At 44.4% G+C, this 25080-nt stretch overlaps 1 protein-coding gene across 1 annotated transcript in view; it reads left to right on the forward strand.

Annotated features, from left to right (window-relative positions):
• The first annotated feature begins 3882 nt into the window (after positions 1-3882).
• Positions 3883-25080, forward strand: part of HDGFL3 (HDGF like 3) — a 38808-nt gene continuing 17610 nt past the window's right edge. The window contains exon 1 of the mRNA XM_054213812.1: positions 3883-4326. Coding sequence (XP_054069787.1) covers positions 4243-4326 — 84 coding nt within the window. The 5' untranslated portion in view covers positions 3883-4242. The remainder of the gene's footprint in view (positions 4327-25080) is intronic.

Below are 25080 nucleotides of genomic sequence, written 5' to 3' on the forward strand. Positions count from 1 at the left end.
AGACAGTGCTCTCAGACACGTCTTGCACAGGGGAATGGCTCAGTTGTGACTCAGAACAATTTCCTATTAAAATATTTAACAGACAAGCACTAGCTTACTGTGGACATAAGCAAAATACTAATCATTGTAATCATCGCTGACATGTTTTTACATACAGCAAATGCAGAAGGAAAGAAAATTATATCAGCTATAGATAGATAAGCAAAAAGAAGTAAATTTATTTCAGTATCTCACAGTAAAGTTGATTATACGAGTAGTCATGCTACAGAGCATTTATAGTCTGATCTCAGAAGGGATTTGAGCGAGGAAAGCAAAAATAGTAAGGTGGCCAGGGACAGAATTTCAGAGGCAAATATAATAATCTGTGTGGATTCTACAGACAGGCAGCATCTCACAACGTGGCAAGTACAAGATAGCAGCATGAATAGGGTCCATATGCAAGACAGTTCACATGCAAATACCCAATATATTTGTGCAAAACTATGATCATGGAGTATTTCATACAAAACTTACGTATGTTTAAAAATTTATTCATGACTTTGGAGGGTGCTTTTGAAATTAGGCCTTTTATGTCCACATGCTCTTTTCTTAAAGATTGATCCATGCTTTTGAATCAATGGAATTCTTTCTCTATGAAAATTTTCTACCAGGAATACAGCTATTTTTCTCCTCATATGAATAGAGGGGAAATTATCAGGACTGGCTTAAAGCTCCTCAATAGCTTAAGAACACTGTTTCCTAGGAATTATTGGGAAAGCAAAATTCAGTAGTGTGGCAGTGGCTTCAAAACAGTTACCTCAGACACCATCTGTCCTGGGTGACTCACGGTTTCACTACTGACCACACTCCTGGCCCTGCCACCTCTCTGCATGGTCCCGCTGGGCCTCTGCCTTTACTCCCCCCCCCTCCTCGTACTGGTGTATACTGCCCTGCTCTGGAAACACACCACCTGTCTGGTAGGATGAGGAGTGAGGGGGAACTTGGTCTTATCGTTTCGAGGAGCTTAGGCGGGAAGGAGAGAGCCATCCCTGCTGCAGGTCTCCCTTGCTCAGTAAGGACAAGTTGTTGCTGCCTCTGTGACCTGCTGATCTTTGTCTGTGCCCAACGCAGACTTGGCTGTTGACTTCTGTAGACTTAGGACCTGGCCTATATACATGTAGCGTATATATTAGCAAGCCCCCGCACCCCTCCATTCATGGTTATGATCTGAAACTGCTCTTGAAGTGTTTGGAAGAAACTCTCTTCACTCCTCTTTCCCACTTCTGTGTAGAAGGGGTAGATGAACTCCCCTTTGTAACAGAAGAGAAAGCAACAGAATGCAGGTGACCTAGCAGATCTCGGGCTTTGTACGCTCTGCTGAGTGGCTGACAGGGTTATACACACTAAGAAACTCCCTTGCTGTTTGTTCTGAGGTGGTTTTCTGTGCTGTTAATGTGTGGAACGTTTGATTTGGTTTATATCAGCAGGGAAATTTGCTTTTTCTTCCCCATCCTTTCCCAGAACGTTAACCATGGCTTGATGGAGGAACTGTCTGCAAAGCATGTTTAAGAGTTTTCAGCTGGCCAAACTTGAGCAGAGTTCTTACCTTGGCAACTCATTTATCCTTTGCAGCCTATACACAAGATAAAAAGAGACATGCATCCTTGCATGCCCATGGGATGAGTTTTCTTTGGAGCTCAGTATGTGACTATCTTCACTGCAAACTAGAAACATTATTCATTCACTGCATTCTCTGCAGACATCAATGCTGGGACAAAAGGAAGTAAAAAAGTGGACATTTCAATTAGATGTTTCAGTTCAGTATCTACTCACTTTGAATTTTGCTATTCTGACATTAGCAATACATTGTTGCATGGATGTGTATGTAATGTGTACAATTTCCTTTTGGAAGAAATTGGCATACATCCTTCTCCTTTCTGATTTAGGGTCACTAAATAAGTTACTAGAAAGCTATTCATATCTGAGATGAAAAGCAAATAATGTATTTAAAAAAAAAAAAAGGCAGCTCCACCTCTCTAGTATTCTGGAGATAAGGCTGGTTTGGGGAGATAACAGAGGCTTGGGAGGTAAGAGACAACACAACATGGAATTATTATGGACAGACTCAGAGATTTCATATTACATTTTTCTGAAGGGAATTTAAACTGAAATGAGGTATCAATTTAAAAGGATGCAAAGTCCTATCTGATGTGAAAGTGAAAGTGAGCTGTTTGGCCACATGTCTATGCTGAAGGTGGCTGCGTTGGCAACCCTGTCACTGATCTCGGTACTTCAGGAACAGATAACAGCATTGAGCACAGTGCAGGCTAATCATCTAAATGTTTATCCAGCTTCTTGGATTATTTTTTTTCATTGTTAGTCTGCTGCTGCTACTTGAGCTAATGATTTTACAGCAGTGCCTCCCCCAGCGGAGAAGTCCTTATCCTATTTTATGACGCAGAGTGACAAACTTTATTGACTCATGTAGTACCAACAGCAGCATTTGGCTACCAGAGCCATATCTGGGGACACCATAAACAATAAGAGTCTTCTTGGTCCTGTTCCAGCCCAGGAACAGGTGCTAGAAGAAACGTTTCTTTCTCTTCTATCTCTGCCATTACCAGCCCTCACAGACTGGTAGCGCTCTCTATGGGCCACCTACTCCCTCCCCTACGTGACCTTACAGCCTTCAGCCACATACTTCTTCCTTCATCTTCGGGAACCGCCTGTGACCAGGTGCTTCCCTTGGGACTTAGGGAAGCTCCCAGACAGAGCTGTCTCCCTAAAACCAAAAGGGCTAGTTGCCATCTTGCACGTGGGAACGGTTGGGGGACCAACCCACTGCTACAGTCTCAGGGAAACCTACAGAAAAACCTTTCCTAAACTTTTCTGCTTGTGGCTCAGCTTGCGGGTGCCTTCCTAGTTTTGCTCCTCTAGACAACACTTTGGTATGATAAATGTAAATAATAATTAATTTCTGAACATTACAACTTAACTGGTAACATTATGGTAAAACCAGCACTATCTGGGGTTTGGATCTGTGAGTTCCCAGTGCTGTCCTTTCACAGAGGCGCATGTTTGTAAAAACTGGCATCATTTGGCAGACCCAGGTCCCAAACACCCCCTGAGGGGAAGGCCCTGCTGTGAATTTACGCAGGTCCCAGGCTCACGTCTTTGAGCGGTGGGGTTTTTTTTTGAGTTTGGGGCTGAGAAGGAAGGTTGGCAGTAGGGAAGAGGCTGGGTACAGAAATTGGGAAAACCCTGTGATTTGTGGCCAGGCCTTTGCCCGGGGATGGGTGTTTGGCTGCATGGGGAGGGCCAGGGTGAAGCCAGGGATCTGCAGGCACCCCCAGGGTGCTGGGGAGGCCTGTTGACGGGGTGCTGGAGGACCAGGGCACCCCGGGGAGCCGATCTGTGTTGGGGCCTGGGTCTCCATGACCAAAGCGGGGACAGGGCACCCGCCAGGCCCAAGGGCTGGGACCCTCCGGCCAGGGGAATTCGGGGGCCCCGCTGCAAAAATCAGCCGGGCTCAGCCGGCTTCTGGTCGGCCAGCCTCCATGTCGGGCGCGCATAAAGAACCATGTCATACTTCAGCTGGGAAGGAAGGGCCGGGAGGGCCGGGAGCCGCTCTCTGCTCTCCTATTTTCATAGAAACCGATCTGTGTACCTAGAAAATAACAGGAAGGGAAAGCGCGGGGGGGAGGCGCGGGCGGGAGAAGGCGGGGGGGGGGGGGGGGATAAGAAGATCCTGTTTTCGGTCGCTGCCCGAGGAGTAATTCGGAGGAGACGGCTCCATATTCCCGGGGCCGCGGCGGCTGCGGCGGGGATGGAGCGGGCGGCGCGGGCGGCGTAGCCAGCTCGCACGGGGGGGCCGCGGGCAGCGCCGCGCCCGCCCGCCGCCGCGGGGTGAGGGCTCCCCGGCCGCCCCCGCCCGGCCAGGCGCCCCGCCGCCAGCCGGCTCCCTGCTACCGGGGGCTGCTGGGGTTGTGTCCAAGGCCTCCCCCTCCCCCGCGTACACACTCACACACACACACACACACACACTCACACACACACCCCATCTTCTCCTGCCGCCGCCGCCGCCGCCGGAGAGATCGGGGATTGCCCGCGGCCCGGCCCCGCTCCCGGCTGCGCCCCGTGCCCGGGCGCATCGCACCCCGCGGGGAGCTCGCCCGGCTGCCCCCGGGGCGGCGTGTGCGGGGCGGCGTGTGCGGGGCTGGGGGGGGGGGGGGACACACACGGCAGCTCCCGCGGCGGCTCCCGATGGCTCGTCCGCGGCCCCGAGAATACAAGGCTGGAGACCTGGTGTTCGCCAAAATGAAGGGGTACCCGCACTGGCCGGCCCGGGTGAGTACCGCGGCGGGGGCGCCCGGCCCCGGGCCCGCGCCGCCGCCCCCCTCGCCCTCCCGCCGGGCGGGCAGCAGCCGGGCCGCGGCGAGCCTCCGCTGGAGGCCCCGGCCCCGGCCCCGGCCCCGCCGGACGGGGGGCCGCGGTGCGAGCCCACCCCGTTATTATTGTGCATCTTTTCTTTGATCTGCAGATTTCTCCCCCGGCCCCCCGGGAGGAGGAGGAGGAGGAGGAGGAGGAGGAAGAAGGGAGGGAAGGGGGGGCGAGCGCGGGCTGTACCTGGGTTGTTATCGCGGGGAGGCGGCTCGGGGAGCCGGCAGCCCTGCCTGCCGACAAGGATGCTGTTTATTATACGCCCTCCCTCGCCCCGGCCCCCTCGGCTCCCCCGTAGGGCAGAGGGGCCCCCACCCCCACCCCCCCGCGGCCGGCGCCCGGGGCCGGGCAGGGCAGGGCAGGGCGGCCGCCTCCCCCGGGCCCAGCGCGGCCCAGGGCCCGGGCGGGGGGACAAGGCCTCGGGCCGGGCCTGGCGACCAGTGCGGGGAAGGGGGACGGGCAGGTCTAGCGGGGAACATGTGGGGAGGGGGCAGGCCCGCAGCCAGGCTGCGGTTGTCCCCAGGGCGGCGGGTTGCGGGGGGAGCCCGGCGGCCGGGGCTCGGTGTGGAGAGGTTGGGTGAGGTGAAGCAGGGCCTGGCGCTGAGCGAGGTGTGGCGGGGTCCCCGCGGGGTGCTGGGCCCCTCGCCCACCGCTCGCTGGCCGGCCCTTCGCACACCGGCTCTCTGGGTGTTGGGCCTGCCGCTCAGACACTGGCTTTTATTTTGTCTTTTACTGCGTTGACTTTCTTTCATAGTCCTTTGTCATTATTTTGTTATACGCCACCGTGATCTAACTGAGGTGGAAGGGCATCGTGGGCATTTGGCAGTCAGATAAGCGCCCCATTGTATTTGAACATCCATTTTTGGTGCCGCTATAATAACGTGGAGCAGAGGTTTCTCCGCGGGGTCTGGTACCGTGGCACACTCACACCGCCTGTCCCTTCCCTCCTTCTTGGTCACTGTTGTGTAAACTCGCTGTGTAACGCCCGTTGTGTGGACCCATTGGCAGGCACCAACCAGTGAGAGTCTGTACTTACTTGTCTTCTCCAACCTCACGGGGATGACTGAGTGGTGCTTTGTGCCATCGTTTTCTAGTCAAGGAAAGTTGCTGGTCTTTATAAAGAGCATGAAGATAATGAAGTGTTGTATGCAACATGCGGGAAAACATAGATGGGCAAGAGAAAGATGGACGGACATTTAGCATTGCCCTTGACAAGAGAGCCCAGGAAAAGGATGGATGTAAGTGGCAGAAAGGTGTCCTGAGTATAACTGAGGCAGCAGGAGGAGTGGTGTTGAACAGCAGATGCTGTACAAGGAGGGAAGGCCAACACCACAGGTTTAAGGAAAGGTTGGTGAAGAAACAATAGTGAGAGGGTGCTAAATATCTAGAAGCATGTCAATAAGGTAGTGCATTCAATTCTTTTGGCAGAGCAGGCTAAAATTAGCATGCAAAAGGCCAAACTTAATCAACACTGGGTTGTGGTTTTGTTATTCTATCATTATACAGGTTGGTGGATGTATACCTCAAAAATGGCAATTTATGTCAGCAGAACAGCATGAGCCACTGAAAATTGACTTCTTTCCTACCTCTGTCATGGTTTAATTTACTGTGAAAATTTTAATGTGAACAGTTGAGACCATTACCACGTTGAAGCATGTTAATCCCTTTCCTTTTTGAGCCTTTGTAAAGTTCCCGTTTGTTTACCCAGAAGCAGAACATCACCTTTTGTTTTAATGGCGTTTTCTTTCCTTTAAAAAAATCATTATATGCTATGCAGCTGGTCATGGCCTTTGACTGAGTGTCTAAATAGGTATCTGGTTGGCAATAATATCCAACAGAGTACATCTTCACTTGGAAAACCTAGGTGTGCTATTAACATAACTGACTTCCTTTGTGCAAACTAACAGGATGTAAAGTTCAAGCGAAGACAAAGCAGTCTCTAGTTTTAACATGACTTGGCAAGCGGATGTAGAAACTGCAGAGAGCCCAGAGTCTGACATCGGGTAGGAAGAGGGCAGTCGGGCGAGGGGAGCATTAGTACTGGGTTTTAGTTCACCTGAGTGTCAAGAGGCACAGAATGTGACACATGATGCTGTTACACGCAACTTTATGTTCCATCAGGCTGATGTCTGCCTGAACCTAATGTATTGCTTGTGAAAAGTACAGTTCATACCATCTTTACTAGGACTTTTTTTCATCTTGGTTGCCAAGTTTTGCCTGATGCACACTCCGTAAGCAAAGGAAAAACCTAGTGAGGACACTAGTCTTTATTTTGTTTCCCAGAAAACATTATTGTATACAAATAAAAGAAGTGTTTGAGTTGAGAATGCAACTCATACTCTGATTAACTGAATGCCTTTTATCCAGGAGATTCACTTGTTTCCAGGTCCTTGAGTTTTTGCTACCTACTTCTTTATTCATTATGCAATTAGCGTGTTTGATCTTTATGTTCTCATGTAAAAATGTAAGTATTTCATGCTAATATACTAGCTTAACAATACAAGTAACAGTACATTTAAATGGCAGTGTTATTGCCCCTACCAAATGGTGTTTTGCATCTCTGACACCTATGGCATGAATTTCCTGCCTAGGGACAAACTTCTTAAACTGTGTTTAATAAACCTGGGAAGTGTTAAAGCAGGACAGAAGGACTCTGCCTGCCCTCTAATGAAACACACAGACATAACTGACCTGGCTCAGAATCAACCGAGTATTTTTGTGTGCATGGGTAGTGTCACACAGAGAATCTAACTCAGATCCCAGAAGCAGTCCAGCTGCGCTAGTGCAGATCTGCACCTAGCTCAGTTACTCTTGCCTCTCATTAGGTATGATGCTCGTGGGCTCAGCCAGCTCCATGGGGCACAACACTGCAGATGTATCCAGTGTAGGCAGTGATCTCTACTCTTAGACCATTAGCTTTTTACCCCCTCTCTTTGGAGGTACGTTGATCTTGCCATCAGCAAGAAGATGACTGGCAAGCCTGACTTTCATCACTGTGAGTAAAGAGAGAGAAACTGTGAAGAAAGTGTCCCAGTAGTGTTGATACACCCAGGGACCATTGATGAATTTTGCCTAATAATTGATGGTGCTTTATAGCAGTCAAACTGCATTTAAAGTTTCTTTGTGGATTGATTTAGTGATAGAATTAATTTGAAAAGGAACAAACTTGACACACTTGGCGAAAACAGTAATGGCTGGTAAATCTTGTCTTTGCATACCCTGTTAAAACAGAATTGGTGAATAAAACCACTCTCTTCAAAAGATGCTTTTAGATACTTGGTGTCTGAAAGATGTCACTTAGGTCTTATTACCTGGAAGGGCTGCTTTGCATTTTGGTATCATGTGCTCTTGGGTAAAGACAAAATTTCCTTTAGTTTAAGTGGAGGACAGTGAATAGGTTTAGGGATTAGGCTACAAGAATTGAATTGAAGATGAAGTAATAACAGTAGATAAAATACTGGCAGCAGTTTGGTTTAACCCAGTTCTCATGTTAGCCTGCGATGTCAGTTGTCTTCAGATGCTCATCAAAAATGCAGAATAAATACCAACTGGCCAGGTCATCAGGCGCTGTAATCCAATAAATAAGCAATTGTGTATCCACGGTGCATGCAAAAATAGAGGGAAGGTGCTGTTGTGGTTAATATATAGGAAATAAGGATTCAGTTTGTTCTACATTTCATGAGTGGTCTTTGCCTTTGAAGCACCGTGTCTTAGTTCCATGTCTGTAAAAGACAGTTAGCAACACTTTTCCCTTTAAAAAGGTGTTGGGGAGACAAAATCACTAACATTTATGAGTTGCTTGGCTACTGCCGTGATAGGAGCATCTCTTAGGATATCTCTTTCTTCGGATCCCCTAGTTTATCTAGGATAGATGTCCTGGTTTATTGAGAAATTGCCCCTTGAATAGTCACTCAGATGAGATAAAAGGGAAAAACTAGTGGTAGATTCAGAAAGATCAATAATGGTGTTTGTTTTATGAGTGACCCTGAAGAAACAATAGGCACTTAGCTGCTGAAATTAGCTGCTGATTTAAAAATAGGAAGGAAGCTGTTAGTGCAACTGTAGAGCGCGGAGAAAAAAGTCTGGAATGACCTCAATAAAATAAGAGCATGCCCAAAAAAAATGGCTAATGCCATTATTGAACAGAAATCTAGGATCATACAGCTGGGGAGACAAGAACTAGATTTGAGTAAACACCAATAGTTTGTGTGGGGATGGTAAAGTTGATTTGGGACAATACAAAAGAGATCCAAGCAGGTAAGGCAATGTATTTCGGTGTAAAACACATGGATGTTTAGAGCTATTTTGAAGATTTTGTGCTGGGAGGAGAACACAGCCTTTAAAGTGACGGTGTCACACTAACTATTATGAAGGTTTATTTACTGTTTTGTGAAGGTGAATTTCCTATTTTCTGGACTACTGTTTGTCTTGTCCAGTTCCTTTATTGCTACTCTGAATTAACACCTACTTGAACTCCAGATCTGCTAGTTAGCTGACAATCCTATTTGTGAATATCGCTATTAAAAAACATCTGCCAATAGCAATGGCAAAATGGTATTTGGGGCACTTTAATGTATTAGAGTTGCAAATGGGTATGAAATTTTTAGCGTATTGCTTGTAATACATAGAGTAATACATTTTAATGGGAACTAGTGTCTGTGTCGGGCTGAGGATCATAAAAGTAAGGATTACATGATAATTTTTAGCTGAGTGTGTTTTTTCAGTATTGTTGACTATGTCCCCCATCCAGCAAGTCATGAAAGTAAGGCACCATAAAGTATGAGCTAAAGTAATCCAAGGGAAGGGCTTAAATGTAAACTTACGCTTAAAGACTTCGTAAGACCAGAGCCTAAAAAGATAAGGCTAATAACACTATAGTATTATAGTGTAATATAATATCAGAGACTATTAAAAGAAATTACTACTACAGAGTGACAGAATTCCCAAAGATTTTCAGTATCAGTAAGAAAAATTTAAAAATCTATAGTTTGGACACCCCTACACAGGCATTTTAGTAAACAAACCTCTCTCCTCCAGTTCAGCGAAGTATGGATAGAGCTAGTGGGTTGACGGTGGTGAAGCTCTCAGTGCATGACCACGGCCCATGTTCTGACATAGTTTGGTAAAACACGAGATACTTCAGCAGGAACAATTTTGGTCAGTTATAATTGCAAGTATGGCAGCTTGGAAAAATCAAACACTCAGACACATCATAGAAGAAGGATTCTACATTTTAAGTGTTTGATATTTAAAACAGACCATTTGTTTTCTTATTAGTATAAGGGCAAGGGAAGGTAGGTTTTCTCTGGCAGGGTTTATCTTTTTTGGCAAAGAATGACAGACAAAAATCAGATTAGATCCAGAAAACTTCAAAGGGTCCATCAGAAATAGACAACAGATCTTTCCCTGTGTTTTTCTGCCAAAACCCAGTCTGCAGTCTTTTGAGCTTTTCTCCTTGGCCATTTGGGACCTGTCCAGTCCTTCACCATGTGCTTTTCTCCTTTTTCCCCTTTTGGTTGCTCTGTTTTATGACCTCACTTTTGCCGTGTTACTAAATATGAGTCTCCTGTGACTTCTCCTTTACCAACTTGGAGCTTCATCCGTCTCTCTCCCTCTTTAATTATGTACCTCACTCATACATCACTCCTTGGAGATCTGCAAGCGATTTTTCGTGGTAGGTCTCTGTTTGTTCCTATCTAAGATGAGACATGATTTGCTGGTCACAGCAAAGGTCTGTCTTAACTAAGGAACTAACGGTGAAGTTGTTGGCTTCTTCAGGCAGCACTCCCATGACTTCTGCTCTGCTGCATCTGAAAAGAGTGCATTTAAGGCAGTGAGTCCTTTATGGAATTGTTTTTTACTTTTTTACTTTACTTAAACCTTCTGCACCAGGTTGACACATGTTGCTTAGATAGCATTTAAACTTTTATTTGCAGATATCTGGTCATATTTAGGGTAGGGGTGAGTGCCTTTTCAGTGACTTCATCAGCTCATTAAGTACTGTTTCCTTCATTTCCTAAAACAAAAATAACAAGGAGTGAAGTGTGAATTCTCCTAGTGTTCGGAAGGCAGGGAACCTCAGCAGCTGATAGTCTTTCTCCATGCTCCTGCATTCTGCTTTAAGTGTGACTTAAAAAGAGATTTCATCTGAGGATTGTAGTGTAAAATGAAGTAATTTTTATACACAAAGTTGAACCGTAGCTTACAGTAAAACCTTTCCAGTTGCTCTTGTTGGGCAAACGAATCATTTTGGGGACAAGATGTTCTATGTTTGGTGTTAGTGCAGACAGGGATATTTGGGAAAATGTCTTTAAAATTCAGTTCCTTAAATCTCTCTCTTTTTTAATTAGTTTAAATAACTAGCCCTAAATGTGCAAGTTTGATTTTTTTGTGTGTGAACGACAATAGATGAATACATTTTCTCCTGCAGTGTCATGATTTTAAGTCCAAGTGAAGCTGACCCAGAATGAAGACAGTTGTCTCAGAAGTTTTGAGGCAATAAGCAGTTAAAGTTTTTTATACCCATACTGTACAGGCTTTTTGTTAGGTATTTTTCTTTGTCCTTGTGAAGCCACCGAGTAATTTTCATCAACTAATCTCATGGAAATCATTGAATATATGTTTTGTCTGAAGGAAGGGTGCCCCTTTCAGTGAAATTTGTAGCCTGTCAAGTCAATCTGTATGTTCTTACTGCAAAAAGATATGAGAAATGTTAGTTTCCATTATGTTAATTGACAGATCTCTTCTTTTTATTATTGTGTAAAGAACCTTTTAGGACTCCCAACTGGAATGGATTTTTTGTAAGCAGACAGCAAAACGAAGGCTGAGTTTTTAGTCTTAACTCTTCATTTCCCCATCATAATAATGCATCAACGAGTCTTCCTGCATTTAGGGTAATAAAAATCTTGTAAGCAAGTGATTGCTGACAGTAAGTATATACAATTGTCATTTGAGGATAGATGAAAGGATTTCCTGATAACGCTGGAAAAGTGATGACAATGTAGAGAGCTTGGACATTTTAACTGTTTGAAATGGTGTTGTCTGAGCAGTAGAGACCTTTCCACTGTATGCTTGAGAGGCATAAGGGAGAACCAGTCTGCCTGAGGCCTCTCAGTGATACTGTAATTCGAGTGATAAATATAGCAACAAACACTGGAAAGTAGCCGTGTGGAGCAGGCAGGAAGAGGCTGTGGAGCCAGCTTTTTAAAGGTGTCAGGAATTAGCTGAACATGAGTACTTCGCTGTGCCTTTAGGTACCTTGGTACTTTTCAAGTCTTCCCCCTGTGTCACCTGCATCTGATCTCTACTTACCATGGACACGTATGTGTCTGTATGTATACACATACCTATTCTGTGCAGAGATATACACGCCCCCATGGAAAAGATCAATGGTTAAAACATAGGTGTAGCACATCGTCGTGGTAGCACGTCACTTGACGCTGGACTCCTGCAGAGGCAGCATCAACAGAGAAGGGCCCAGTAGTTTGGGTGAAGCACAACAGGAGTAACTAGAATAAACAGTTATTTGAAAGATTCCAAGAAATATTTGGCAGACAAGTAAGTATCATGAGGTAAAACTTGTAAAACTTAAAGAAGGAAACAGATCCTTGCTTCCTCCTCTTGGGAAGGTCCCTGCATTGCTGGCTTTGCACATCTGAGATTGTTTCATTCATTTGTGTAACAGCCAGCTTTAAACCTGATACAGAAATTGGAAATAAGCTGCGGATTCATTTCCAGTTTTCCTTTCTTCTACTCAGACTATTTGACATGAATGACAGTCTTGATAATACCTACTTTCAACCTAAAGGATATATGCGACCTGGCTTTGGGGTTGTTCTTTGTCTGATTATATTTATTTTTTGTTCTAGAAGACTAAGGTAAGAAATTAGAGTAAATACTACAGTATCTTAACAAAACAATGAAATTCCCATGTTATGATGTGGTTCCTGTCACCCCGTTCTGAAGTTCCCCATCCTTCAAATGGTCTTAGGTCAACCCAAATATTATCCTTGGCATCATTGCTGCTCCGAAAAGACAAAAAATGTTCTTGAATTTCAGAAGGATTTAATCTCTGTCTCCTGCCCTTTTGTAAAGCCCTGCTGAAATGTGAAAATGCCTTCAGAGTCAACATAAAGGGAGGAGACAACATTGTGCTGTGCTCTGGGTAGCACAAAGCCCAACGTTAGAAGGGACAGGTGTCCACAGACTTTGGTCTCTGCCTTAGAAAAGTACATTTAAATCTCTTTCAGTTCTCCATTAGCAGACTGAAAGGATAATTAGCATACATCTGTAGCCCCAAAAATGCAAACTGGAAACAACTGTTTATTTTGCCTTGCAGCAATGTGTAAAAAACCTAGAGAGAGGCTGTTTGCCAGCTCTAGTTTGGCTGCTTGAATAGAAGACATCATGTAACAAAAGAGGAAAAACAGGGCAAGGAATATCATACACCAAAGAATTTCTTTAAGAGCATCAGGTAACAAAGCATCCTACATACAGCAGAGCAAGTAGGGCCAGGGAGGAAGGAAAAAATTCCAGACCGTAGGGACCTTACGGGTGTCTCTGTGGTGTCACCCACGTCAACTAGGAAACAGTGTGTCAGCCTTTAAAGTCAGTAAGTTTGTACTCTTTGGGCTTGGAAAGCACCTACCTGTGAAGCTACTTATAGCACAGAAAGTAAAACCACACTGAGACAGTGAGTAGGAGAAACTTTATAAGTCTGGGAGAGCTCGAGACACAATTGCACAATAATGCAAACCATTTCTGGGAATCAATCCCATATCAGACTGGGTTACTAAATGTACTGAATATAAGTACATATTGAAACTTAATAATAACATTGGGAGTGACCTTACGGAGATACGTAGCATCAGTTTGGAGATGCAATCCAGGTGGGAAAAGCAGGAAGGTACAGATAGAGGGGCAGATGCTACAGTTGCAAAGAACAGTTCTGGAGTTACTGTCCTTCCCTTGAAATGTTTATGCATTTTGCCTAGAAAGTCATTGGATACAAGCAGCTCTTTTTTGCTAGTTTTTCTTCAGCTCCACAAATCTTACGTTTTACAGTGTTTAAGCTTCCATGAAGGGGATCCTGTGAACCCCTTCTTCTAATTCCTGGAGGACAGGTTGTCTTCCTCAGCTGGAATCTCCTCCACCTGAAGAAAACAAGAATCCAGGTTTCTGTCCCTGTCTGTTACACTGGTCCCTAACCTATTGTTTGGTAACTAGGAGGCAGTTCCTCCAGCTCCTCCTCCACATATCCTTTGGGAAAACTTCAGATGTAGGGCACTTACGGTTCACTTTCTATGGCACGTATCAGTGTCTTCGCATTGCAGCAGCTGGGGACTGGGGGAAGGGCGAAAAGCCCTGATGGAGTGGCGTTTAGAGTAGCATTTGCCGTAGGTTGGCCATCCTGGCAAAGCAGCATAAGATGGTGCCAGAAAGCAGATGACTGTGCCTCGAAAGGAGGTTTGTGTCCTTCCTTCTCTCAAGGAGTTTTGCCTTTCTCTTTCCTGCTGCTGCTGCGGAGACCACCCAAGTACAAGGGCTGAGGGGGCTCGAGAGCCAGCAGGCATGGAGGGAGGTGATTTGGACCCCATAGCAGAAGTGAGGCCGTCCATGCATGGCCTTCCTTCCTTGGGATATAATTTATTATTCGTCACTGTATGTAAATCAACCCCTCCAGCCCCATTGATAGCTTTTTGGTGTGTGCATTGACATAAATATCTGTGTATTTTTCTTTAGCTTCCTTCAGCTTGTTACCAGGCTGTACAGTGATGTTCTGCACAGAGCCAAAATAATTTTCCTGGGTGCGGTTGCACCACGTGAGGGTTGTCTGCCAACTCTCTGGCAGGATGTGTGTTTGCATATGGGGATTTCTGCATATTGCCTTGACCTTTGCAGCACATTGGTTGTTCAAATGTAACTTGTGGTCCACTATTGGCTTCCCGTAGTACTGCTGCTTCCAGCTTTCTCTCTCTTACGTTGCCAATCCTTTTTCCCAAATGTGTTAGCTTTTCCCTTTTGCAAACTAAATTTTGGTTTACTTACAGCCTGTATTTCTCACAGACCCAGGACTCTGTGAGTCAGTTGTCATGTTGGTTTTACCGTCACTGGGTGTAGTGAAGTGACTGCATGTTTATACAGACATACATATGAGCATAAGAGACTGTCTTTGTCTTAATATTTGCGAAGGTTCCCAGCTTGCTGTCCCAGATGCCTCTTCCAGAACATGGAAGAAGTTGTTAAGTGAGGCACATCCTGGCAAGGAATATGCCTAAGCAAGGCATCTTATGCCAGGCACTGTGCCCTACTGTAGTGGCATCTTTTGTCATATTTTTCTTCAACTAATTAGTTGATCGTTGGTTTTCAGCCCAGATGTCACCATTTCCATCTGAGCTAGTGTAAATTTGGATTTCTGTAAGGATTTCTTCAGCCACTATTATCTGGAATCCAATTAGGTAGCGTTCATTCAGCATTAATCACATGCAGAAGTGTTTGCAGAGTTGAGGTCCCTGTGTTCTTAGCAGCATACTATTGCCACTGTGTTTCGTTATCCTCCAGCAGACACGGGCTTGGGCCTTCCATGTGTTCTAGGAGTAGCCCTGCACAGATCCACTGCAGGGCTGGAGGGTTGCTGTCCTGGTTGTTAGGGAATAGCAGAAGGAAGACGATACCTACCCCATTAGTTTACTCTCTAAAGACCATGTCCCAAAGGCATCGAATGAGTTCGACTGCGTAAACATTCCTTGATTTCAATAAAACTGCTTACATGTGTGCTGCTGTGCCTGTAGAAACATAAAGTAGGACCACAGCCTAAGGGAGAAGGTAGACGTTCATCTTAAAAGAGAACAAAATAAAAGATGACATTTCTTACTGCAGTGCCTCTCCAAATACCAGGGCTTTTGAAAGATATTAGCGGTGCAGCAAACTCAACAGATAATTCTTTTCGTATGGTGTCTGTATCAGGTGACTCACATATGTTCACATTTTCAGGTACCCCTTTTTGCTGCTTTGTATCAGGAGTTCTTTTTCAAAATCTTCCTATTATGCAAACTTTATTTTTCCTTATTGCAGGCAGTATTTCTATCACAGCTTTTAGAAGAAGGTAGCATACAGTTATTAAGCCTTGTGGTTACAATTTTGATGTCTGCAATGATATATCACCAATAATAAGCTTGTTCTACCTGTTAATATTTTGTTTTCTCTGCATTTATTTGAGACACTCTGCTTTGGAGATTTTGGTTGTTGTTAAGGGAGTGGGTCGGTTTTCTGGGCAGGTTTTTTGAATTGATACTTCTGGTAAAATGACAAGAATTCCTTGTTAAAAGATGAAAACAGATTAGAGAAGACACATTTGTCAGGCAGGGCTCTTCAGCATTAAAATGCTGTGAATGTTTTCCCCTTATCTTTTGGAAAATGTTTTATGCCATCTCCTGCCTTACAAATGAATGGATTCACCTGCGTTTATAATTGCCATGTTATTGTGCTGGATGGGATCTGATCACACAAACACAACGGCTTTGTTTATGCTGCCAAACTGTATGCCCAGCTGTGCTTGCGGGATGAAGCCTCTAGCTGTTAAGTTTCTAGAAGCCCATAATAATAAAGATTTTAGTGGCAATATGTTAAGAAGAAACACCAGCATCTTTAGCAGATGTGGGAGCAAGTGGAACAATTTTTTAATGTGAAGCTTATACTTTTTCTGAAACATTTGCTGCTAGATGAAGGTGTTAGTTTACTTGTTTGTCAAATGTCAGCAATACAGCTGACCCGCTATAATAACAGGGGTGTCGGGGCTGTCTCCCAGGCAGGCAGGTTTATTGAAAAGGACTGCCATCGGGAATGCTGCGTGAGAGACATAATTGGGCATCTTGGCGATTAAAAGCAGTGTGAGCTGAAACGCTTTGGTTGTGGAGCATGGTTTGGTCGTGTCATGTGTCATCACCAGTGTGTTAAAAAGTAAAGGCAAGTGACATTTAGAATTAAAATTTTGAATAGTGACTGAAAGGCTTTTTGGTTGGATTTTGCTGATTTGTATGAGGTGTATGTAAACACTGTATTTGGATCCCAGGATAAATTTTTATGTGCAGTGTTCCCTAATGTCCTTCCTAGTTCCAGGTATGTGTCCCACTAACCAAGTTCTCTTCTATGCATAATTGCCTTTTTCCACTTATTTGCACAATATGAGTCAGAATAATATGCTGTTTCTTTACAGCTGCTTTTTAAAACAAAATGGTAATCTGATTTCAAACATGTTTATTTACTGAGCTGCCAAGGGAGAGTGCTAAGCTCCCATGCTTAGTATGGATGCCATTCCTCATTCAGAGTGTTTTAAAAATTTAATATTAATGTATGCGGGAAAACAGCTATTACAGTTCCACACGTGTAATTTGTCCCTTGACAGCCTGTATCTTTTTAAAATCATCATTCCTTTAAAATTAATCTTCTGATTACCCCTCCAAGTCTGGTATAGAAATGAGAGAGAGCGATGGCCAGAAGCCCTTGGTGGTGTTTGGAGAAGGAAAGTTAGAGAAAATCAGAGACTTTTGGAAGAAAGCAGATTCTGGAGTAAACTTTGTGACTTCTGTAACATAACTGCAGCTGAGTCACTAGGTTTTGTAGACAACTGGTGTTCATGGAAACACCATATTCTGAGAGGTTATTTGAAAGTAACACAAAATACTTACACATACCTTATACACAAATTCAAGTTAACTTATTGGATAGAAAAAAAGAATGTTATAAAGTAACTCTTAATCCTGCAAGTATATAAACATGTAGGCAACTTCGAGCCCATGATTAATCAACGTAAATTAAAAGACAGTACTGACATGCTCAAAACGCAGATTTAGTGTTTGTGATGTAGAATGAATTTTTTAGAATAATGGGTATGCCACCCTAGCAAGTCTGGTCACTACCATATTGATATATTCTGTTTGTCTCTGACATTAATGCCACTTACAGCTCTAAAATGACATCTTTTTGTCTATCATGTTTTTATTATTTCATTCAAGTAATTTTTTTCTAACATGGTTTAGTAATTAGGATTTGTGGTCATAGGTCTGCATGTACATAATGGAGTGCTTTGAATAGTTTTATATAAAAAGTTTCATTCCTGTAAACTGCTGCTTAAGATTTTTATTAATTTTTTTTTTTGAGGAAAACGTTCATTTTGATAAATAAGGGTGTTAATCTTTTAGGAACTATCAAAATATAAGCAACATTGCATTTTTGGTCAAAACTAAATGAAAACTCTCATTCTGAGGTTTTGGAAGCAGAAAAACCAGCAGGTGGGAAGGAGTATGACTTGGCTTGGAAAAACTCATTCCTGACTCTCTTTAGGCAGACAGATTAAAATTCCTAAGAGTTTAACCTAGACTGAGGGACTTTGCAAAGAAAGTATTTGACACCGTAATGACAGCTCCTGGAAATCTGAGCAAAGATTGAAAGCAAACCCAGTAAAAATACCAAAGCTGGGTCCAAGTGCTCAATAGAGACCACTGTGACTCCACGAATCTCGTTTCATTCCATGATTTTAGTGACCCAGTTGACACAGGCAAAAGTTCCATCTTAGCAAAATAGTCTGCTGGTTTAATTGGTTGTTTTATACCATAGATGGTGGCTAAGGCTCAGGAGTAATGGAAACAATTATTTACAGACAGTTGTTAGGTTTATAGCGATCCTAGGCTTTCTACAGACGCTGAGCTCTTCTGTGAGTAGGAGTTCGCAGTTTGTCGGCAGAGGAAACAGGAAAACCTGCCTTTGAAAAATTATTGCAAATCGCTCTATTTCATTGGCTTTGCAATTAGATTTCATTGCTTCTCATTCCCCCCAGATTGCGTACACGTTGTTGTTGTACCTGTTATTTGCATCACTACAAAATAATTGGCCTGTGTGCCCGTGGTGCTTGGTGATTATACTTATCCTATAGCCCCAAAATCTGGACTGAGGCCTCTCCCCAGCCGCAGAGTGCCAGTCCACCATCTTCACAAGAGCACCCTGTGTGCCGTGATTTGGTGCGCTGAGCCTGCCTGGCCTTCTGCGGTCCTCAGCGCCAGGATGGACTGTCTGCTCAGGGATCCCACCATACTTGCTGCCTGCAGAAGATCCCTGTTCCTGTGGCTTCTGCGCTGGGTACCCAGCTCAGCTGGGGAAGGCTACCCGGCCCTGCAAAAAGGTGGGTAGGTAATGGGTAAATTAGTTTATGATACTGTGAAACAGAAGTTTATCTTTCAAAATAGTTGCTTAAATCCTGCAAATAGATATTCTGGTGTGAACTCACACACTCAGGTATTTAAGACCGTGAGTCTTTAAGGCGTGTGGGTCCACAGAGGGCAACATAATGAAGCCAGATACATGCTTGGCTGTGTCTCCATTCCCTCCGGAGAACTAGTCAGGACACTCGTGTAGTCTCCTCTCTGCTGGTGCACCCAAACCTCAGAGGGTTGCAGGAGACTAAAAATGTTCCGCGCTTTTAAGGGACAAAGATTTTGTGTTCTTTTTTGATGCGGGCACTTGTTCAGCGACAAGGAGTGTTTCAGTCCCCTGATATTATACTCCTTAGCTGCAGCTGGTGGTAACAAAACAGGTCACAGAGGAGACGAGCAGGAAGGTTTTCTGTACCCAAAGGCCCAGGTGATAGTTGCAACCTCCAGAGTGTCAAGCTTGAATCCTCCCTAGCAGGAGCCTGCAGGCAGCAGTGAGTGAAGCAGATTGTTCCCTTCTTTGTCTCTACTCTGTTTGTGTTCACCCTGATGCAAACTGGAGGCTCATATTCTGGGACCTGCAGTCTCCATCGATCACATTTCCTTACTCAAAACAATTTTAGCCGCAAGCTGTAGTGTCAACAGGGTTTTGTGTGCTTTGTGGGAAGCTGGACCAAATATTGCACAGGGACGCTCGGTATTCTTCAGCCTGGATATATTGTGCCAATCCAATTTTTTTAACTGACTTTTTGGGGAAGTAAATTACATTGGAAAAGAAATAGTAAATTAAGCCAGCCAAGTCTAGGAGACTGCAGCCTTCCAGAAATTTGCTTACCTTTTGGCTTTAAGTGTGCCAATATGAGTATAAGGACTAGCAACACTTCTTTTAATAAAAGCTTGAACAGTGGAATATGGAGCTTTGGATATGTGGAACAGATGAGCCTCCAGTATAAAATTTGGTTGTGTGTATTTGACCAAATGTCAACGCTCTAGGCAGGCTGCATCTGATTGAAAGGGTTTTGATCTAGTTGACTGGCCAAAGAATCCTGTCTCATGAATACAACATTTTTCCTTACAAACAAACAAAATCAATGAAATAGTAAAATTCTAGTGTAAATATTGGAAGGCCAAAAAAATATTCCTCAGTCTAATGAGTTCTTACACCACCCATCCACTCTTTTTAGCAGATGTGATACAGAAAGTGTCAGGGTTTGAGCACTTTGGGGAGGAAGATGATGATACAACTTTTCATGTCCCTTTGGCTTATGAAAAGAGAGTGGCAGGAGAACAATATGGTGTTTGTGAATGTGCAGTCCCTAAAATTTCTTGTTTGTTGATGACTGGTTAATTAGGTTTTATTTGCTGTATGTCTTCCAAACACATTTTTGTATTGCATTTCTTGCACACTTTTATGTTTCAAGAGAAAAATATTTGTAGTAAGATGATAAAGTAGGATAACCAGATTTTGTCATCAGAAACTGCTTTCATTTGGTGTTAGTGGGCTCACTATGGTTTGCCCAGGTGGATGTACATTGCAAACAGTATTTTGATATCTGAGAAATAATTCAGACAAAGGACAACCAAGCTTCACTATGCCTAAAGAGAAGAAAAGTAAACACAAAATGCCTCAGAGCCGGCAATATTTATTGAAAGTGAACAACCTCTCCCCACCCATTCACAAATAAAAAGTACTTTTGTGAGCCATGAAACTTAAGAAGTTTATTTTTCTGTGGCTTGCCTTTATGTGGATTCCCTGTTGTCTGATGTTTTGGTTGAGCCTGCATTGCAAGCTGTCTCTCAGCGGATGGGCTACTTGTCTGTCCGTCTTCTGATGGACAGCCTATTTATCACAAAACGTGGGGAAACTTAATATCTCTTTGGCCTTTCTCCTTTTGGCTGGTTTGGCAAAATTGTCTGATGTGTCCCTGAGTTATTGCAGGTAAGAGTTGGACTGAAAATAGTGTGATCGCATCCTTTCCTTTCCTTAGGGAACAGACTGGCGGCAAAAAAATCCTAGTGGTAGCACCATTGCTTCTCTCACAGTGGCAGGGAAACACTTCCTTTGGAGAAAATGGAGCATTTTTGCAGCAGTCTGTCTTTGGGATGTGCTGACTGGGAGGATTACACTTTGGTAACCTGAAATCTGCCTTTGACAGAGCTGGAAGTATTTGTTATTAGTAGTACCTAGCATTTTAGCAGTGGAGTTCAAGTGCTTTATAAGGAGAACAGTACCATAGCCCTGATTTGTAAAAGTGAGGCTGAAGGAGATGCAGTGATGTGGCCAAGGTCATCCCAGAGGCCAGTGGCAGAGATAGGACTGGTCTTTGTATCCCCCAGTCTCCTCCTCTGACAGTCTTCTGTCCACCAGCCACAAAAGCTCACAGAGGACTTGAATCACATGAATAGATCTGTTATCTACAAAGTCATGCATATAGATACCAGTCACGCAGAACTAAGCTTTGGCCCCATTTTCATATTGAAGATTAAAGCAGCTCTGCAGAAAGTGTATTTCAGCTTGCTGTCTTAAAAATATGCTGCTAATTAGGGATGTAAAGGGGCTGAACTCAGCTGCAAGGCTGCTGATCTTTCCTAGTGAGACGTTGCCTGCCAGCATTGTTTGGACTCCAACTAACCCTTCATTGTCTTCTATCTCGTTGAGGTCCTGAGCATGCACAAAAAAAAAGGAGGATTGATGTCTTTATATTGTCATTTCTGGCTGTCTGCAGGATACCCTTCAGCCATTTTCAGCAGTGCTCAAAAGTATGCTCTGCTGTTTTTAATCTTGTTTTGCTTTTTGTTTTTGCTGGTGGCACTATTCCATGCCCAGAGACATTTTTAATTTTTACTTTTGTAGCTGTGCAATTCCACCTTATTAAGTTGGATTCTGCTTCTGGTCTCACTCTTCACAGGGTTATCTTTTTTAATGGGTGAAAAAGTGCATATGCCAGCATTCCTCGCTAGGAGTTCTAGTATGTGATGTACATCGGGGAAGGAGTTGTATTCTGCTTCAAATGTCATATAGTCCTGATAAATGAGAGAAAGATCCTGCAGTCTCCAATCAGCTTTAGTTGAATCACTGTTCGATTGAAGTACTACAGAATTTGACTCACAGTTTTTAGCTTGGAGGAGGTTGGATTTTTTTTTTTTTTTTACATTTTAGGATCCTCTGGGAAAAAAAAAAATTACATTTTACAGAACAGTATTTTAAATAATGGTTTAGAAAAGATACTGCCATACTGCTGACTCCCAGTAGCATTAGCTATTAAAAAGCATATTAAATCCATCTGAATAAACTGTTGTAGAAAAGCAAAATATCCTATTTTAATAATGGATTTTGAAGAGTATTGCTTTTATCCATCTAGAGTTTTGCTAATAAGCTAACTGCAAAAGATCAAGCTGCTTGCATGTGTTGGGCAATAATAAGCAACACAAACCACTTTCCAGCAAAAATACTATAGGCCTTTGCTGGACTGCTGTGCAGTGACTCCAGGGATTTCAGTGGGAGATACTGATCTCTGCAATGCTTCTGTGTGCTTTTGCCAATCAAAGGCATTTACAGTATGTCAAAACAATCAGTGATTACTGCTCTGCAGTTTTAATTCCCTCATTTTGCAAAATAAAAGGACTGGTTCTTGGGGTTTCAGTGACCACACAAGCGTCTCTGCATGCTGAAGTAAAGCTTTCTTGTCTGTACATCTGGACCTGATAGGTATTTTTGCATAATACCTTTTTTTTGCAGTGTAGTTGGAACATAATGGAACAGGGTCTGGTCAGAAAGCCACCGTGACAGCCTGGAATTCCTGCTTCTGAATAGCAGCTTAGCCACAGCACAGAGATTTTGTGATAGCCATACAACGTGACACCTGCTGTCCCTCCAAGTGGAAGAAGATGCATCTGGGATGCCCTTCCGCCTTGACGGGCAGAACTGCCCCTTTCTTGACTGCTGCAATAACGTAAACCTCCACAAAAAGCTGCTTTACATAGAGAAGCAGTGAGACAAAGCTTGCCATTTTCTCTCTGTGTCGGAGAGACATGTTTCCCATTTTGCAGGGAATGTAGAGCTCTGCAGAGCAGAACACCCAGGCGGGGGTGCAGCTTCCTCTGGTTCTGCACCAGCCCTCCCAGGGAGCTCCTCCGCCTGGCTGGAAGATGCCACGTTATCCCACAGGCAGGCACGGGGATGATTTGTGCTTCTGGGAGCCACTGTTGTTCTCGGAGGGCAGCTCCGTGCTGTCCTCCGCGCAGCGCTGCGGCGCCGAGTTCCAGTCCAACCCACCCAGCCAGTGCCTCTCTCCCCAGGGTCCCTGACCTCACGGCAACTGGCAAGAAGATGTTGCAGTACGAGTACTGCCAAACCCAGCCCCTGAGAACCGGTTGGAAATACTACCTGAGAAGTCAGCAGTTACTCAGCGCCGGGAGCGAAATATTCAGGCTGCATATACATCCCAGCCTGTAAACTACAATGTAAGGAGGCAGATTTCATGCTTGCACATTGGTAGTCCCTAGCAACACCATCTGATAAAGCCCTGCTCTGGTTTGAGAGGTCCAGGTTGAGTTTTCTGTTCGGTGTTCCTGACCCTAGAAGCCTGGCATTTGTTTACCAAAAAAAAAGCACAGTTACGTCTTCAAAGCTCTGCTGCTTGGTCGGCAAACAAATGCTGGGAAGTGCAGCTCTGCTGAGGTTGTGCAAAAAGAAAGCAATTGTTATTCATTAAGCAGATGACAGCAATGGGAGCAACGGGGATAAAACTCGAAATCTGAAACCACCTGCTTTAATTTTAGCCATAATTGAAGCGGCTGCCCATGACGTTGCTGATGCACGTATCAGATTTGCACGCCATGCGCTGCTCTCGCTCATTTCTGTGGCAGCAAGCTGCAGCCCACTGTCTGCTCTGATTCGGGAGGGGATGGAGCTCCTGTTTGATTGCAGGTTATAACGGGCACTTTAGGATCTGTTTGTTTCCTTCCAGGAGCAAAATGCAATCACGGCCTGGCTCTCTGATAGACAGATGCTTTAGTCATTAGTGAGGTTTCTGTGACTACAACACTGTGTCCTAGCATGGGTGCACTTATCTCTTTTGTTCCTGATTCGAAGCAGTGATGCTTTTCTCGCTCTTGTGCTCACGCGCTCGCTCTCTTTCTCTCCCTCCCTCTCCCTCTGTCTTTGATCTTGCTGATATGGGGGAAAATACCAGATCCAAATCTTCAGCATACTTAACCAAAACATCTTGTAGGATGGGAATAAATTGTGACTGAGTGCAGCAGCTGGGGGCTGCAGTATGGTTGCTTGTACTGCTTGCCTTCTGTTACTACACAACAGCAGCAATCGTCAAGGAGTGCTGAGGCTGTTCTGCAGCTAAATAAGCACTCAGGGGCTCAGCATTCACAGAGGGCTATGGCGGTTTCACTGGGAATGGGTGGACTGTGCAAAGCTCTCCTCTTGTCTCTCTAATGCAGGATTCGCCTGAAACAGGTAAAAAGGGAACAGATCTTTCCTAATGGTAGAGGGTCTCGTCCTTCACTAAATTCCCTGGAGTTTTTGCCACGGAGTTAAATGACTGTAAGATAGCAGTGTCACTTCGTGTTCAACCTCATTACAGCACTACTGACATAAGCCTGAGAGCTGGGAGCTTGCTGCAAAATCAGTGAAGGCAGGAAAAGTCTTGACCTCAGCTGCACAGTGAAATGTTAGAATGGGAGCATTAACAGTCTATCCTTGAGCTGTTTAGTGCAGATTTATACTGCATGTGTTTGTATGTGTATGCCAACTTTCAAAAGCTATGAAAAGCTTTTTTATGGTTTCCTGTGATGATACACAGTCAGGGGGATACTCAGATGAATAAAGAAATATGCCACGAAATGGGGAGCAGGTGAGCTGCGTGACAGATGTGTGTGCTGTCCTTGGTTGATTCGGTGCTGCTCCTTAGCTAACAGCGTAAAGTGCTGGAAATACGACATGAGGCTTAACGCCGCTTGGGATGGTGCTTAGGAGAAGATCCTCACTGCTTTGGAGCACAGCACGTCGTGTGATGTAAGATCCCCATTCCCTTCTGATCAGCGTTCCCTACTAAGCATGTCTTCATTCCTCCGCTTTACTGATCATTTACAGCTGTTAGCTTTATTTCATGAGAAATCCTAAAAGGGCTGAGGCAGTAACTGGACTGCGCTGTTCTGTAACGCAGCCCAGAGCTGGCCCTGCGTTTCAAGCAGCCGAATGAGATTCGCACTCAAGTCCCAGCAGACATTGTTCATCTCTGTCGTGGGAGCCCACATTTTTATGGGGTCTAGTATCTCTCTGGGCATCTTCCTTGTTGTAAGAAAGAGGAAGGTGGCTATGGCATCCAGACAGTTGAGGTGTATTACCCCCCTACTTGGTAAACTGCCAGCACAGCCTTTTTTGGTCTGACGCGTAGATACTTCCATCTTTAAGGAGGCATAAAATGTGTTGCAGAGTGGG

The sequence above is a fragment of the Rissa tridactyla genome, chromosome 9 (assembly GCF_028500815.1).
Source record: "Rissa tridactyla isolate bRisTri1 chromosome 9, bRisTri1.patW.cur.20221130, whole genome shotgun sequence".
Taxonomy (NCBI): domain Eukaryota; kingdom Metazoa; phylum Chordata; class Aves; order Charadriiformes; family Laridae; genus Rissa; species Rissa tridactyla.